The sequence below is a fragment of the Phyllostomus hastatus genome, unplaced genomic scaffold (genome assembly GCF_019186645.2).
Source record: "Phyllostomus hastatus isolate PE091 unplaced genomic scaffold, TTU_PhHast_1.1 phas_scaffold_317, whole genome shotgun sequence".
Classification (NCBI taxonomy): domain Eukaryota; kingdom Metazoa; phylum Chordata; class Mammalia; order Chiroptera; family Phyllostomidae; genus Phyllostomus; species Phyllostomus hastatus.
Genome location: NW_025334023.1, coordinates 19000671 through 19018569, shown reverse-complemented (window position 1 = coordinate 19018569; position 17899 = coordinate 19000671). Strand labels below are relative to the sequence as shown.

The window sequence follows — 17899 nt, the reverse complement described above, 5'->3', positions numbered from 1 at the left end:
AAGCTATTGCTAAATAGGTGTCTGTATTTGTGAAAAATACCTGAAAATGACCTAATTTTCTAAGAGTGAGGATTGGTTAGTAAATTATAGTATATGCATTCAAAGAACACCATACACACACACACACATACACACACATCATAATAAAGTATAAAAGAATATACAATGACACAGAAATACAGGGTGGGGCAAAAGGAGGTTTACAGTTATGAGTATGTGAAACACAGTTTATTCTTGTATTTTTTATTACAAACAACAGTACACCTACTTTTGTCCCCCTCTGTGTGTTGTAAGCAGGTTGCAATACAATATCTAGTTTGTGAGACCATTTTTGTAAATAAAAAAAGGCAGAAAAGATTTCTATCAAAAAATGGCAGCAGTGGTTAGGCTGACTTGTTTATCCTTTCTGCTTGTCCTAGATTTTATACATTGGACACAGATCATGTTCGTAATAAGTAAAAGAACTATTATAAAAATCACATACATGGAAAATAATTATTTAATGTCAATTTTACAGAGAAATAAAAATTTCAAGGTATTTTCCAGGCCAGTTTAATGATCACCATGCATACCATTTGAAATATTTGTAGAAAAATACATTTAAAGCCCTGGCTGGCGTGGCTCAGTGGATTGAGTGTGGGCTGGGAACCAAAGTGTCCCAGGTTCGATTCCCAGCCAGGGTACATTCCTGGGTTGCAGGCCATAACCCCCAGCAACCGCACATTGATGTTTCTCTCTCTCTCTCTCTCTCTCTCTCTCTCTCCCCCCCAACCCTAACCCTAACTAAAAATAAATAAATAAAATCTTTTAAAAAAAAGAAAAATACATTTAGATATTCTATACTTCTTTTCCTGGATATTTACATTCCTCAGTTTATTTCGTGCTCAGAAAGACACTGACTTTACGTAGGAAATCATTTTTGTTGAAGGCCTCATTATAAAGTTATCTCAAGGGGTAAACTTAATTTTTTTTATCTTTATTGGTATTTTTTTTCCATTCAAGGGTATATTTTTGAACAAGTTTCTTTCACACTTAAATTAAGCCATAGAGGAAAATGGCTAGCCTAGAATTCTCTCATTGTCTGTGGGAGGCAAGTGAAATTCCACTACAGTGAAAGACCTCAAACTGACTGCTCTCATCTGTCTTTAAACTATGCCTGCAGATGATATGAAATAAAACAGAAAGTTGCTGTGAAGAGGTCCATGGACTTGCAATTACTTTTCAAGTTAGAAATGACTTTTCAATAGACTCTAATTGTTTCTGTTTTAAGTGCCTTTTAAAGGTTTTTCATCGGGCGACGACTAACCCTGGTGCTTTCTCATGGGCACCACACCAACCCCGGGGTCAGTAGTCCCTTGACTCTTTAAACAGTCCAAAGGAAAAAAAAAGACCAAAGGTAGCATCAGTCATGTATTCAGGGAGCTCCTGACTATACCATAATCTCTCTGGGACTTGCCCATCTGACAGGCACCAGCTCTGCTGGGTAGGATCGGTGACACAATTATGAGGTCTCATGCAACATAAAAATGTTTTAAAAATATTAAGGAGCCCAACACAGCCACAGCAGAGCCCTGAACTAAGCAAGGGGTCCTCCTCAGCAAGGTGCCCTGTGCAAATGAAAAGGCCTCACACCCATAATGCTGGCCACCTTGGTTGAGTGAGACCACTTTTTATGATGCCTTAAAGGCTCCAATTATCTGGCTATAAACTCTTTCAACTTTGCTAGGCCTGAGATAGTTGAGTATAAGTAAATTAATTCATCAACCAGATACTCAAAACTCCATTTCCATTGGTGCACAGAGCTTTTCAGCTGGACTGCTACCTGACAATAATACTCACAATGTTTCCTAATAGTTTTAACTAAGTATGACTGTTGCATCAGTTTATCCATCCATTCAATAAAGACTCACAGGACTTTGGCCTACGGCAAGCACTGGGGATGCAGGGAAGAATGGGTCACTCTTTGACCCTGAAGTGGCCCCCTTTTCTCAGGAGACAAACATGTACATAGGTGATCATTGGAAAGGGGTGGCCAAGGGAAGTTTCCCAGAGAAGAAAAAGACTGAACTGAGACATGAAGGAAAGACAGGAGCTGTCACAAGAACAAAAGTGGAAAAGTGACAAACAGAAGGAGCACGTCAGGTGATATGAACACACATGAAGGTAAGAGTGATGAAACTGCAAGGTGTATTCCGAGAAGGGTAAAGGGTTCAGTATTGCTAAGTTAGAAGTGTAGGACAGCAGAAGCTGAAGCTATCTGTTTTCAAAGCCACTAGCAAATTATCAGAGCTGTTATAAACAATTATAGCTAGAGTAATCTAAAAACTGGGCATAAGTTAATGGATAAATTTGCAGAAAGAGAAGAAGGAAGAATGGAAGAAGCAAGTTGGGAAGGGCATGTGGCTGTGAACTGGTTTTTAATGTGTGGGAAGTTATTCAACGAGCTCCCAGCAGATGATGGACAACATAATTGCGCCTGTCAAGGAGGCTTCACAAGGTGAAGTGAGAGTGTATCCTGCAGCAAAGCTGATAAGCATACTCTACTGAGTTTCCACATATCCTGCAAAGGCAGGAAGCCAAAGCTGGGGGGTCCTTGGATTCTGCACAAAATGCCCAGGGAGAGGTGGAAATTCCCCCAGACACCTAGCACTCCCTTGGATCCATGCTCTGCATTGCTGAATGTTGAATCAGGATTGGTCCAATTGAGCAGCTCAGAGGCACTACCAACCAGTGACATCTATCAATGAAGCCACATGTGAATGGGTGAGCTCAGAGAAATGAATCACTGTGATCAACTGTTAGAAATCAAAATTCCCTGCCCATGACTGATTGCTGATATGCTTAACTAAAATAACTTGTCTGAAAGAAATGAGCTATTTCATTTAACTAGTATTTTATACCCTCTGCTTGGAAGACATTGGATTTTAAAAAGAATAGTAATAACAACTTATATGTGTTGAATGCAAAGACTCCTAAATGAGGCAAGGTATCACAATCAACTAGAGAAAAATATATATGCAGAGCCCTATCCCGCACTTTCTGAATCAGAGTTTGGAGATGGATCCCTTGCTTACTGGTTTACTTTTGACTGTTTATTTTTAAAACTTCCCAAGAGGATTCTGATGCACAGCCATTGCTGATAACCAATTTGTTTGATTTTTGTGCATGTTTAAATCTGTTGCTGGATTCTGGAATTTGGGATAAGGTGGTTCGTAGGGCCCTAATCGAGTGAAGGGATCCTGTGTTCTTGTGCATGGGGGAATCACTTCATATTCCCAAATTAACCTGTGAGTGACAGAAGACATTCACAGTTATCTCCAGTGGAACTGGGGAGGGGGATTTCCAGCCTTTGGTGATTCCTGCAGGAAGGGGTGCAGGATGTGTGTGTGAAAGCCTCTGCTACAAGGAATTCACATATGCAGCAGATAGGACCTTAGGGAGCTTAGGTGGACTGTCTAACTCAGTTCTCTCAGCAACTTGGCAGTTCAACAGATGCGTACTGCATGTGTGCTGAGTGGCTGGTGCCACGTTGGTGCTGGCAGCAGACAGGTTGTCTGGCTGTGGTCCCAGCTTCCCAGAAGCTCATGGTCTGGTGGGAAAACCCAACAACAACATGAATATCTCCATTTTTTTTCAGAGAAGAGGAGTTCAGAAGGTTTGGGGAACTTATTTAAGGTCAGACAGATAGTAAAGGTTGGCACTGGGATATTTAACCAGGTCTCATCCCAAAGCCACTGTATGATGTAGCTTCCTCAAATGACAGGCCAATGTGACCCAGAGGTGATGGGGTGTCACAACCCCAGCTTCTGGCTATACACACCGGGGAAGATGTCCTGATGCTGGTGGGAGGTGAAAAATTCTGGGGAGGGGTTTAGAGGGTCCCAGAGTCTTTTAGTTAGGACCTCTATCCATTTAACATGCCTTCAGAAGAACCACTTAAACTTTTTGAACCTCTGTTTCTCCATCTGCAGGTGGGAGTGTAAAGATCTGTTCTTGCCACAGTAAGATTACATGTATTAAGTGTTTGGGGCTCTCTGGAGGAAGGCTTCAAATGTGAGATTATATCTTTTGATACATGCAACAGACAAAGGGCTTTGACCTCAACATGCTTGAGAGAATGGCTCACATCTCTTGGTCTTTAGGTGAATTACTTAATTTTTATGTATGTTTTGATAGTCCCTCAACTGCCTTCAAGGATTTAATACTTCAGAGAATAAATAAGGTTTGGGAAAGAAAAAAAAGAAGCATTAAATCGCTGACCTATGCGGTTTAGAAGTAAGAATTTCTAAGGTGTTAGTAAAAATATAGAATACATGATATTTAAGAGCAGATGGGAGGAGAAGAGAGGGGGAAAAGGTACAGAGAATAAGTAGCATAGAATGTAGGTTGAAAATAGATAGGGGGAGGGTAAGAATAGTATGGGAAATGTAGAAGCTAAAGAACTTATAAATATGACACATGGACATGACTAAAGGGGGGGATATGGGTGGGAGAGGGTGTACAGGGTGGAGGGGAGTGAAGGGGGGAAATGGGACAACTGTAATAGCATAATCAATAAAATATATTTAAAAAAAGAGCAGATGGGCTGACTTCAGAATTGAATCCTTGAAACACCTTCTGGTAGAAATTACTAGAGGAAAGAGCCCTGGACTGAGAGTCTGAATTGCCTCCTTCCAGATCCAGCCTCCAACGAAGTCATGCCGGGCAAACCTCTTTGTCCTTGGGCCTCAGTTTCCTCTTCAGAAAAAGAACAAACGGATGTTTGCCAGAGGTGAGGGGGTCTGAGGGATGGGTGAAAAGGTGAAGGGATTGACAAATACAAATTGGCAGTTACAAAATAGTCACAGGGATGTAAATTCAGCTTAGGGAAAACAGGCAATAATATTGTAACGACCATGTATGATGCCAGGTGGGTACTTGGATTATCAGGGGATCACATCGTAAATTATATAATTGTCTAACCACTATATTATATACCTGAAACTAATGTATAGTAATATTCAATGTCAACTGTAATTGGAAAATAAAATTAAAAACAAGAAAAATATGTATTTTAAAGTTATTTTTCAATTACAGTTGATGTACACTATTATATTAGTTTCAGGTGTACAGCACAGTGATTAGACATTTATATAACTTATGAAGTGATCACCCTGATAAATCTAGTACCCACCTGGCACCATACATAGTTATTGCAGTATTACTGTGTCCCTTATGCCGTATTTTACATTCCCATGACTATTCTGTAACTACCAATTTGTACTTCCAAATCCCTTCACTTTTATCACCCAGTCCCCCAAGCCCTCTCACCTCTGGGAACCTTAAAAATGTTCTCTATATCTATGCATCTCTTTCTGTTCTGCTTGTTTTTTTTTATTTTGCTTTTCAGATTCCACATATAAGTGAAATATATAGCATTTGTCTTTCTCTGACTTATTTCACTTAGTACAATACCCTCGATGTCACTCCATGTTGTTGCAGATGACTGAGTCATATTCCACTATACATACACACCACTTCTTCCACTCACCTGCTGGTGGACACTTAGGCTGCTTTCATAACTTGGCTATTGTAAATAATGCTGCAGTGAACATACGGATGCATATATCTTTTCCATTTAGTGTTTTGGGTTTCTTCAGTAAAAGCCCAGAAATGGAATTGCTGAATCCTTCTTTGTATCTATTATATAGCCTTTGTTTTAAAGCTTATTTTATATAATGTAAGTATTGCCACCTCAGCTTTTTTTAAATTTTCATTTTCATGAAGTATCTTTTTTTGTCCATTTACTTCCAGTCTGTATGTGTTTTTCAAACTGAAGTGAGTCTCTTGCAGACAACATATGTATGGATATTGTTTTGTTATCCATTCAGTCATTGTATGTCTTTTGGCCAGAGTATTTAATCCATTTTCATTTAAAGTAATTATTGATAGATATGTATTTACTGTCATTTTATTATCTATATTTTTAATCATTTTTTTCTTCTTCAAGAAGACCCTATAAACCCTTTAACATATCTTGCAATATTGGTTTGGTGGTGATGAACTGTTTTAGCTTTTTCTTGTCTGAGAAGCTCTTTATCTGTCCTTTGATTCTAAATAACTTTGCTGGGCAGAGTAACCTTGGTTGTAGGTCCCTGCTTTTGATGACTTTAAATATTTTGTGCCAATCCCTATTGGTCTGCAAAGTTTCTCTTGAAAAATCAGCTGATAGTCTTATGGGGGCTCCTTAAGGAGGTAATTCACTGCCTTTCTCTTGCTGCTTTTAAGATTCTCTCTTTGTCTTTCACCTTTGGTGTTTTAATTATGATGTTTCTTGGTGTGGAACCCTGTGGGTTCATCATTTTTGCAACTGTCTGTGCTTCTAAGATTTGTGTGTCTTTTTTCTTCACCAGGTTAGGGAAGTTTTTCCATCAATTTTTTTCTTTTTCTTATTTATTTATTTAAATTATTTTATTGTTGTTCAATTACAGTTGTCTGTATTTTCTCTGCACCCCTCCCCGCAACCCTGTTGCTTCCTCCCTCCCTTGCTTCCACCCTCCCTCTTGGTTTTGTCCATGTGTCCTTCATAGTAGTTCCTGAAAATCCTACCATCAATGTTTTTTTCAAATAAGTTTTCTTTTTGTTTTGTGTTTCTTGCTTTTTCACAATGGTTCATTTTTATTGTATTTTTCCCATTAGTATTTATTCCCCAGACTCTCCTCCACCACCACCCATTCCCCCTTCCCTCCATAATCACCACACTGTTGTTTGTGTCCATGAGTTCTTTTTCTTTTTTTGCTCATCCCCTTCACAGACCCTGCCATGCTGTTGGCCTGCTTTCTATTTATGAGCCTGTCTCTATTTTGCTTGTTAGTTCAGTTTGTCCATTAGATTCCACATATGAGTGAAATCATGGTATTTGTCTTTCTTTGACTGGCTTACTTCACTTAGCATAATATTGTCTGGGTCCATCCATGCTGTCACAAAGGGAGAACAAATTTGCTGATACATCAGATAAGGGATCAATATCCAAAATTCATAAAGAACATATGTAACTCAATACCAAAATACCCACAAGTAATCCAATTTAAAAATGGGCAAAGGACCTGAATAGATGCTTCTCCAAAAAGAACATACAAGTAGTCAATAGACATATGAAAAGATGTTCAACATCACTAACCATCAGAGAAGTGAAAATTAAATTCACAACGAGATATCACCTCACACCTGCCAGAATGATTATTATCAATAAATCAATAAACAACAAGTGCTGGCAAAGATGTGGAGAAAGGGGAACCCTTCTGCAGTATTGGTGGGAATGCAGATTGATGTAGCTACTGTGGAAAGCAGTATGGAGTTACTTAAAAAAATTAAAAACGAAACTGTCTTATGGCCCAGGGATTCCTTCTGGGAATTTATCTGAAGAAACCTGAAACACTAATTCTAAAGAATGTAAGCATCCCTAGGTTCATTGCAAGATTATTTACAATAGCCAAGATTTAGGAGTGGACCAAGTGTCCATCAGTAGATGAGTGATAAAACAGCTATGGCACATTTATACCACTTGGCTGTCAAATAGTTTTCCATTTTTGCTTTCTCTCTTCTAACATCCCAGTAATGTGAATGTTGGTATGCTTGAAGCATAATAACATAAGCTCCTTATACTATCCTCACTTTTTTCTGTTCTGATTTGGTGTTTTCTGCTTCCTTATCTTCCAAATTGCTGATTTGATCCTCTGTTTCATCTACTTTACTATTTCCTTGTAATGTATTTTTCATTTCTGTTTGTGTAGTCTTCATTTCTCATTAATTCTTTTTTGTTTTCTATCTTCATTTTATGTCTCCTATCTCTTTGTTGAAGTGCTCACTAAGTTCACCCACTCTTTCACTAAGTTCACTGAACATCCTTATAATCAGAGAGGCCAATGACTGGGCCAAAGTCACACAGCTTACACATAGCACAGGGTGCTCATCATCCAGGGCTTCCCCCTGCCCCATGTGGCCTCTTGATCAATCCGGTTAGTAAGAGATGTGTCCATGAGGAATGTTTGTGGATGTCCTCATGCCTCATTTGCAGAGTCCAGAGGAGGCCAAGATGTTGGCTCAGACTGTCTTTCCTCCCTGTCCCACACACCCATGTGCTGAAGGCAGTGGGAAAAGATGCTTCAGGCCCTGGCTAGTGTGGCTCAGTTGGTCCTGTAACTAAAGGGTTGCAGGTTTGATCCCTGGTGTGGGCATGTACTATCCCCAGTCTGGGCATGTACAGGAGGTGACTGATTTGTGCTCTCTCTCACATCATTGTTTCTCTCTCTCCCTTCCTCTATCTCTAAAAGCAATGAAAAATGTCCTCAGGTAAAAATAAAAAAATAAAAAAATAAAAAAATAAAAAATAAAGGGATCCTTCAGAATTTACCTTCTCTGTCAGATACAACTTTTAAAAAATTTTCTTTTGGGGACCAGTGCAAAGATAATATACATAGTTAAGTCATTCAGATAGCACATGCTGAGCATATATTTGTTTTCCTCCATGAGAGCAAAGGTACTGATAAAAGATTTAAAATAAAAAGGCTTTATAGTTTCCTCCATTGGATCACAAGGGTGAAGAGGAAAGATTTAAAATACACCACCATTACAGGATTGAAATTTCACCTTTGGCCATCCAATTTGAAATTAAGTGATAGCACCAAGTGTAGACAAGTGTTTCTAATTCTTACAGATAGGTGTGAATAGAATTCCCCCAGATTTCATCCCAGGAAGATGTAGGACACTGCTAATTGGATGTGCTTGTTTGCCATAGTTCCAGCGTCTATCAATCACACTTTGCTGTAAACTTATCCCATCCCTTAGCTTTCTTCCTGAGTCTTTTTTCATGGCACCCAATAAGTGGCAGATGCACAGGCTAGGATGAGTCAGAAGAGGCAAGAAACACCTGGATAGATTGATTTAAAGTTGTTAGGTCAGAAAGATTTCCATTTAACACACTCAGTGGTTATTTTCATGAATATTCCTTTCAAATAAATAATTTCTTCCTTCTTCATAAGGAGCTACACTCTCAGAGCAAATGGTGCTCCAGGATACTGGACCAGATCCCTGCAAGATTGCTGAGTTGGAAAACCAAGTTCATCCCATTTTCTGCCTCATGAGAGCATGGCACAAGGGTCATGACACTATCTCCCTCAAGAAATACCCAGAAAACAAGTGCCCAATATTGACAGTAAGCTTACACTGTTACACTGAATGACAGTACAAAGTGAAGGGTTCTGAGGGCTGCTAAAAACAAACCCTTGGTTAAAAGTGGAAAGTTCTGTCAAGAGATGTTTTCTCTGTCTCTTTCTTGATCTTTGTTAATGTGAAGATTTAACTATTAATTTTAGAGGGAAAGGCATCATTCTGGAAGACTCTGAAAGGATTTCTCTTATTTCCTACTAATATAATTCACTGTACTGACTGAGTCTACTCATTTATGCAACCCAGCACCTACAGAGCCCTCAGTGGCTGAGACATTTGTCTCCTTCACTTCTTGGTGACTCCTTTTCACTTTCCTCGAGTCCCTGAAACAAACTCCTTTCATTCTCCTCAGATTGCGCAGCCAGCTGCCGCCATGTTAGTCTCCTGAGATGACAGAACCTCTTACCATATGGAGATGTCTGAGGGCAGAGGTGTGCCTCCCACTGCCTTATCCTCAATATCTCCATTTTTTCTTCCTCTAGGTATCGGATTTTTTTCCTTCTGCTTTTTTCCTTTTCACTTCTAAGGTCAAGTGGTCTCTCCATGTTGCTGAGGCTAACATATTAGTAAGGTCACCCTCTCTGCCTCTTTGGGATCTGTTGAGCCAGCTGTCTTTTCCTGCTTTCATCATTGTGACAGAGTCGAGCACTCACCCAATATCCCATGGCTGCCCCCACATTTCCTAGTCTCTTCAGACTAGTGCTGGGCAATAGACAGTGACAGAGTAGTGTGGGTCTCTCACAGGCTGAAGCAGCTAAGCACTGATGTGCCTGTCTTCTGCAGTAGTGAGCTTGGGAACCAAAGTCCAAGAAGATAGTGTTGACAATATAGGGACCAGATGTTTATGTCACTTGTACTTCACATAGGAAACAATTAAACTTTTGCATTGCTAAGCCACTGAGACTTTAAAAAATCACCCCAGTTTAGCCAAGCTTATCTTGGTAGATACAATTCTCTCTCTCTCTTTCCTTACCCTTTTCTCTCTCTCACTTGCTACTGGATCTTTCTCTTCTTCTTGACCATCTGAATTCAAGCCCTGTCCTTTAACACCCAACTTAAATGCTGATGTCACTTTTGTGGATCCTTCCTGAGTCGCCCCAGTTAAAAATTCATTGCTCGCATGTTAATGTTTCCAAAGAGACCTGTACTAACATATTATATATGCTGACTCATCCTTACAAAACCCCTACTTTTACAGATGTATTCTATTAAATTTATTACATTATTCTTTGAATGTTCATTGGTGCCTAACACTGTGACTGTAACCCCCTTGGAGGCAAGATCTCCCCACTTTGTCATGAGTAGCAAATTTATCTCATCTGAACATTTTTTCTAAAGGGCTGCACTTTTAATTTCCAATGTGTCTCCAGTCTTTCCTCTTTCTCTCTACACCGAATCCTGTTCAGGCCACCTGCACTGTTTCTGCTCACTCAGCACCTTTACCTGGCGCCCATGTCTGACATCTTGCCCAGACTATCTTGCCAAATCTTAGAGTTCACATTTAAAATCTCTCATATGCTCCTTCCTTTTATTGCTCAGCTCTTTTCAAAGTTGATTTTTAATTCTTCGATTATAGTTGACATTAAATATTATATTAGTTTCAGGAGCACACCCTAGTGATTAGACTTTGTATAGCTTATTAAGTGATCGTCCTGATAAATCTCATATCCATCTGACACGATACAGAGTTATTCAAATTTTGTTGACTCTATTCCCTATGCTGTACTTTACATCTCCATGATCCATAGATACAGAGAACATTCTGTTCCTTCACTTTAAGTCCCAAAGCCACCCCACTTACTTTGGCCCTTGTGGTCTTTCTCATTCTCCTCCTAGTAGCTTTCCTTACCCTCGTTTTGTTTTTATCCTTATCTGAGGAAATGTTCATTGATTTTAGAGGGAGGGGAAGGCAGGGAGAGAAAGAGGAAGAGAAATATTGATGTGAGAGAGAAACATGGATTGGTTGGCTCTCACACATGCCCCAGCTAGGTATGGAACCTGCAATCTAACTACTGTATGTGCCCTGACTGGGAATCGAACCCAAGACCTTTCGGTTTACTGGATGATGCTGCAACCAACAGAACCACACTGGCCAGAGCCCTTATCCTCATTTAGATGCTTCCATCAGGTTTGCACTTTCAAAACCCAGAGTTGATAATATTTTCTCAAAAGTGTGCCATAGTTCTTTTTCACCTACTGGTTTAAGTACATTAATCCCTTCATGAACCACCACAATCAGGCTGAAGGCTATTTTTCTCACCTCATTTACCTCTTTCATCTTACAGAACATGATATTCTCCCAACTATTTAGTTGGACCCACCATTCCCAGCTTTACAACATTGTCCTCATCTCCCGCCCTCTTGAATGGCTTCCTGTTGAAATCCTATTCAATCTGGGGCTCTGCCTTTTAGTAAAGTACTTGTGTACCTGACTCTTATCCTTCACTCCTGCGTATGACCCGAGGCTTGTCCCTGCCCCTTCTGTAGTGCCTACTACCTAGTTGCTCCTTAAATGTCTGCTAAATTGAGTGGAAAATGGCTGTAAAGTGTGTTATGAGCCTCCAAGTTCCTCTCAAGCTCCTGAAAGAAGTTCCAACCTTGCAGGAAACATTTCACAAGAAAGAAATAAGTGAGATGCTCATTAGAACATTTCTCTGCTTTATGTCCCTCACCCATAGAAGAAAAACCATGTCTTCTTGCATTTCAAATATGTGGAAATTGGCCTCTCAATAAATCACAAACTATGGCACATATTCCAGTGCAACTTTACATTTTATTTTCATGTCATCTGCCCAAAATGGTCAGAGATTTTAGCTTTGAACTTCATTTATTACTTTACATTCCATTTGCTAGAATAAAAGGCCCTCAAAATTTGGAACCTGGACATAAGTGATACCCCTAAGAGGCAGACTAAATAGTAACATATTAACCCAAAGACATAGTGCAAGCAAACATCTCCTAATCTTTACTGAAAGGGCTAAATTTTAATAAATATCAGGTTGTATCATTCAATTAGTTCACAGGATTGAGGATATTTCCATTTTAAAAGAAAACTAAGAATTTCATGCTGAAATCTAGACAGTTGCCATGCTCTTTCTTAGAACTCAGAAGATAGGTGTTAAAGCGATCTTGTCTTTCTCTGGTTTTATTTTATTCCCGACTTGGCAGCTACTTTCAGGTAAAAGAATACATTCAACAGAACCAAACATCCCTGTCACTTACACAGTGCAGCCAACGTTCTTCACTAGAATCAAAAACCAATTGAACAACTTGGATGGATCTCAAGCGAATGATGCTGAGTGAAAAAAAAAAGCCAGTCAAATGGCTGCAAGCTATATGATTCCATTTAAACACAATTTTTGAAACAACCAAATTATAGATACGGAAACTAGTGGTTGCTAGGGGATAGAGCCTGGGAAGCAGGTGCAGGAGGAGGTTGGTGTGGCTGTGGACAAGGGGCCACAGCAGGGAGCCTTGTGGTAGGTGAAGGTGCTGGTGGTGATGTGAAGTTGCACAGGTGGTGAAGTTACACAGAATTATACACACACACACTCATGCCAAAATCTGGTACTTTAGTTATGCAGGATGTTATCATTGGGGGAAAGTGCTATAGAACCTCCTGTACATTATTTTTTGCAATTTCCTAAAATAAAAAAATTAAAAAACAGATATTTCCTTGTCACTTTAGAGAATGGGCCTCTGAGATCAGGCAGTAACATAAGTGAATTGGATGCGAACAGCCAAATATCAAGGAGGCAGCCTTTATTTAGCTCCCACCACAGCGGGCTATGCACCAAGGATTGCTGAGTCTTCTGAGAGCTGTTGCTGTTTTTATAAAATGCCAGAAACAAGAATGTTGAACAAAAATTTCCTGACTTTTATTGACATCTAATTCAAAGTTTTTTGAATACTGTATACAAATCAGATTAAATATATTAAGGGGCTGGACTTGGCCTAATGATTCATGTGCAAACTTAGCTTTACACCTGAGGTTCAGTTTGACCCGAAAGGAACTGCCCACTTCACAACCTGGTAACCTCAGCACGCAGCTCATGCCCTTTTGGGGCTCCTAAGAAAGACTGAGAAATGGGATTATTGACAAAGTAGGTTCTTTTCAGGCCACTGCTGAACAGTGGCATAAGCCCCCAGTCACTGACACTTTAGAGAATGTCAGGCTGTGGCTCAGACTGACGCTGCTGCGGCTGGGACCTCCCGCAGGCTCTGAGCAAGACCTTCACACCAGCTTCCTCAGTGCAGTGCGAGGCGCAGAGAAGGTGCTTGGTTTGTGTTTTTGGAAGTATTCATTTGTTCTTCTCTAGCTATCTCAGTTCTCTTATTTTTAAAAGTTAAATGAGTTCTAGAAAAACAAAAAATGAACCAGAATCTGGTCCTAGGTTAGAATTTTCCTGAGGCTGAGATGGTGGCTAGTGAACGTGGTTTATATTTAGGTGTCAGCAATCCTCACTGCTTCTGTGTCTATTTGAAGCTTGAATGTAAGGCATTTGTTAATTGGTGCAAAATGAGGAGAGGGAGGTGTTGATAAAACCATTATGCTGGTTTTCGCCCTTTAAAGGCTTTATCATCTCTGTCCTGCTTAAGGTCCAGAGTCTAGTCAGCCTTTCTTCTTCAATTCCCAACCAGAAGCAGCTGGCTCAGAAGTAAAAAGGAGGACAGGGCTAACAGCATACTCTTCCCCCAAACCACACCTGGGGTCAATGACATCTCCCCACCCACCATCTGAAACACCACGTGCACTGATCAGACCCCTGCCATCGTAGGTCTCTAGTAGATGGATCCCACCCAAATCCTTCATGCACAAAATGAGTAGAATTCTTAAAGTTGGAATTTTAACTCAATTTCATTTTAATTAAAAAAGTTATTAAATCTTAAAATTCTGTCTATGGCCCAATTAAATATTCTCAAAGTTGAATTTAAATGATTAAAAAATTCATTTGCATAATTTCTGTTCTCTTTTCCCCAAAAGTCTGATTATAAGAGTCCAGAGAATGTTTTCTAACTTCCTTTATAAGACAGAATTTGTAGGTATTGTGTAATTATAGATCATAGGAGTCATTTCCTGTTTATCATTTTTCATCAAGCAGATTCTACAATATGCAGATTTTTTTAAGGGTTTGTTGTCAGCCTAGAAAATTATGCTAATGAGATAAGAGCAATAATTCAAAGTGTAGCCACTAATTTCTCTGAGGGTACATATGCAGAGACCCTGGGCTTTATGTTTGTTTTCAACTAATTATAGTGTATTTACTTTTCCATTAGCCCAATAATTTTTCTTTCAATTCAGAATTAAGCAATAAGACAATGAATAATATAAAGGCCTGTTTAGCATAGCAGACACACCCCATCATTTCCTACTCCTCTGATTTACAGCTCTTAAAATGCAAAAATGCTGCCTAAATGCCCTTTTGTATTTGTATTCCATCATGCAGTCACCTCAATAACTTATGCATTCTCAGAAGCACTACCTAGCAATTAACTCCAGTCTTTTCTAACTCACCATCTCATTATGTAAAGTGGGTTTGAACACAAACTTTATTAGCAACTTTCGTTCTAATTTCTTCTTATCTCACTCACCCTCAGCCTGCCTAGAAATGCCAGTTTATATGTGACCAAACTGCTCTGGAAAATGGCAGTTTAAAAAAAAACCCACATTGGACCAGCAGCACATTTAGTAATTGGTCTTTGCACTATGGGGCACTGCCATAAATTGTGAGTGTCATATTTCAGCTGAAGCATGTGATGCAATTCTTTATAGAAATGGAAATGAACTCTCCCTGCCACACAACACAGCATTTTAACTATATTCTGGAGGAAGGAGCAAGTAAGGAAGCTGTAGTTTTTATTCTAAAGGTTAAAAGAAAAAAAAATCCAAAATTCTTTGTTAAAAGGTAAAGGAATTCACAGTATTGGAAGAGCTGAAATGTGGTTCGATGTCCATGTTCTTGGGAAGGAACCACGGTGAGCTGATGAAACTGTAGGAAAGGCAGCAGGCAGCACCTGAAGATGTGTCAAATGGAAGAACAGGGAGAAGGCCTCTCAGTGCAACTGACTTACCGATGTCGGGATCCACGGCCTGAACTCTGGTCAACAGAGCCTTGGCGGCTGTGTTCTCGTAGACACAGGCGTTGTAGTGGTCAGAGGAAAACACAGGGGGATTATCGTTCACGTCCTCCAGGATCAAGCGGACATCAGATTGGCAGAACCTGCCACCCCCGTCGGTGGCCCTGGCAATCAGGTTGTATGCAGGGACCCTCTCCCGGTCCAACAGAGACAAGGTTTTTAACTCACCTGTGAAAATAAATAGCCTGGCTTTTCAAAAACTGTCTTTCTTTGAAAAGCAGAGGATCTACTATATAAAGATTCCCAATTCAGGAAAGACCAATGACATTTGGCTCAAGTGCCTCATATTTTGAAAAAAGAACGAATTCAATTTTAATCATCAGGGAAAAATTTATGTGGTTTTGGATGCAACAACAAGCATTGCATGACCTTCAAATTAATTAATTCCACTGTGAAACCTCTGGAACCAGGGTTCCTCCTTTTGGCTACGTGAGGCGGGGAAGCTCCATACCTCCCTGAACCTCCTGAGACCAGCTACATCTCTGGATTTCTACTGCATATCCAGCAAAAGCATAGAGAATGGACAAGTGTCCTAAGTTCTCTGATAGTCAAGTCAGTAATATGTAGACCCCGAAGGGGTAGGCAGTGTCTTAGCTTCCAGGTACTCACCATCTTTTTACTCCATCTTTTTCTCAGCTCACTATAAACATTTATTTATTTATTTACTTACTTATTTCTTTATATTTAGAGAGAGGGAAAGGGAAGGAGAAAGAGAGGGAGAGAAACATCAAAGCAAGAAGGAAACATGGATCAGTTGCCTCTCGCATGCCCCCAACCTGGGACCTGGCCTGCAACCCAGACATGTGCCCTGACCAGGAATCAAACTGGTGACTTTTCGCTTTGCAGGATGATGCCCAACAAACTGAGTCACACCAGTCAGAGCTTTACCCAACCTTTTAGAGGAAAACAAATGATCAAAACAGAGGCTGTGGCTGGTGTGGCTCAGTGGATTTAGTGCCAGCTTGCTAACCCAAAGGGTCGTCAGTTCAATTCCCAGTCGAGCACATGTCTGGGTTGAGAGCCAGGTCCCCAGTTGTGGGTGTAAGAGAGACAGCCACACATTGACATTTCTTTCCCTCTCTTCTCCCTCCCTTTGCCTCTCTAAAAATTAATAAATAAAATCTTAAAAAAAAAGAAAACAAAGGTGAGGCTGGTTACAGCGAGGGCCCTACTATGCCAGGTGGGCTGTGGAAGGGCCTGGGGTTGCTGAAGAAACCAGCATGGAGGTAGGTTATGTATGTTAACCACTGGGACAGCTGTGCTGGTGCTGGGTGCCAGCCCCCATGGAGATTTTGTTGTTGTTTAAAATGTAATGGTTAAACATTAAGTACAGTAAGAGACCTGAATAAATGCTATTTGGTGAAAAGTGTGACTCACTAAACATTATTACACTGAATTACACTGAACTGAAATTAGTAGATGTTATTTGGACCATGCCAGCCATGCTTACAGAGCAGCTCCTCCTCTGGCTTTCTTGCCACATACAGCCAGTTCTCAAACACAACTCAGATCATTTCCCTCTCCTACCCAAAAGCAGCCTGTGGTTTTCCAGGTGGGCATTCAACACCCTCCATGGTGTGGCCTAAAGTCATTTTCCAACCACTTTTGTCACAGACCATTCTTCAGCCCCTCTCTCCAGTGACTGTGCTGTGCGAGGCATGCCCTGGAGGTGCCACACTCTCTGCTCACACTGCCCCTGGCAGCGTCCTGCCCCAGCTGCTGCAGTCCTGGCTCAGTTCGAATGCCAGCTCTTTTCAAAAACAGTTCCCTCTCCCCTCTCATCAGAATATTAGCTACTTCTTCCTCTGTGCCCAGATATAACTCCCCTGGGGTCTCTCCTGGGCACTCATTTCATTTTGCCTTTCCTTATTATTATTATTGGCTTATTGGTCTGTCTTCTTCACTGGAGCATTGTTTGTTTTGCTCATCTTGAAGTCTACCAAAAACAACCCATAATGTTCTTCTATGTCGACTGGTTACCCAATAAGTGGTAGCTGTTGAGTAAATAAACACCAGGCACACAGAGCCAAGCAGCATACTCCTGTGTAGCTCGGTGCTTCCATGTAGAATGGTGATGCCATGGGAGTGGGGCCAGCAGGAACCACTGCCTTTTGCAGTCTCAATATTTTGTTGCCCAATAGGACTGAGACAACACTGGAAATACACAAGTTATTCTCTCTTTACAGTTCATTTAAAAATTGCCAGTGGATGAACCATCCAATACATAACACTGAAATAGTTTACCTCCATAGAAAGTACCATTCCATTAGCTCTGGCCCTCAGTGCAGGCATCTGCTTTGGCATACATAACCCTCCACTTTATAAATTTTACCTGAATATGTAAGCAAATCTAAGGACTCATAACTTTGGAGAAACTAAGCAGAAATGTTTAATAAAAACCAGACAAGTGTGTTAATAAGCATCGGGAAGGGACCCAAAAGAAATTTCAGCAGGGAAAAACTCTCCTTACTGTGCACTGCTGTCTGGTTTGCATGGCAACCTGAACTTGTGATATAATTCTGTTCATACTCTGTACAGGAAAGATGCTTTAATT

General features: G+C 40.3%; 1 protein-coding gene across 1 annotated transcript in view; it reads right to left on the bottom strand.

Moving 5' to 3' along the window:
* The window catches only part of FAT3 (FAT atypical cadherin 3), a 637939-nt gene that overhangs the window by 62840 nt on the left and 557200 nt on the right, over nt 1–17899 (bottom strand). The window contains exon 14 of the mRNA XM_045818135.1: nt 15280–15513. Within this exon, the coding sequence (XP_045674091.1) occupies nt 15280–15513 (234 nt within the window). The remainder of the gene's footprint in view (nt 1–15279; nt 15514–17899) is intronic.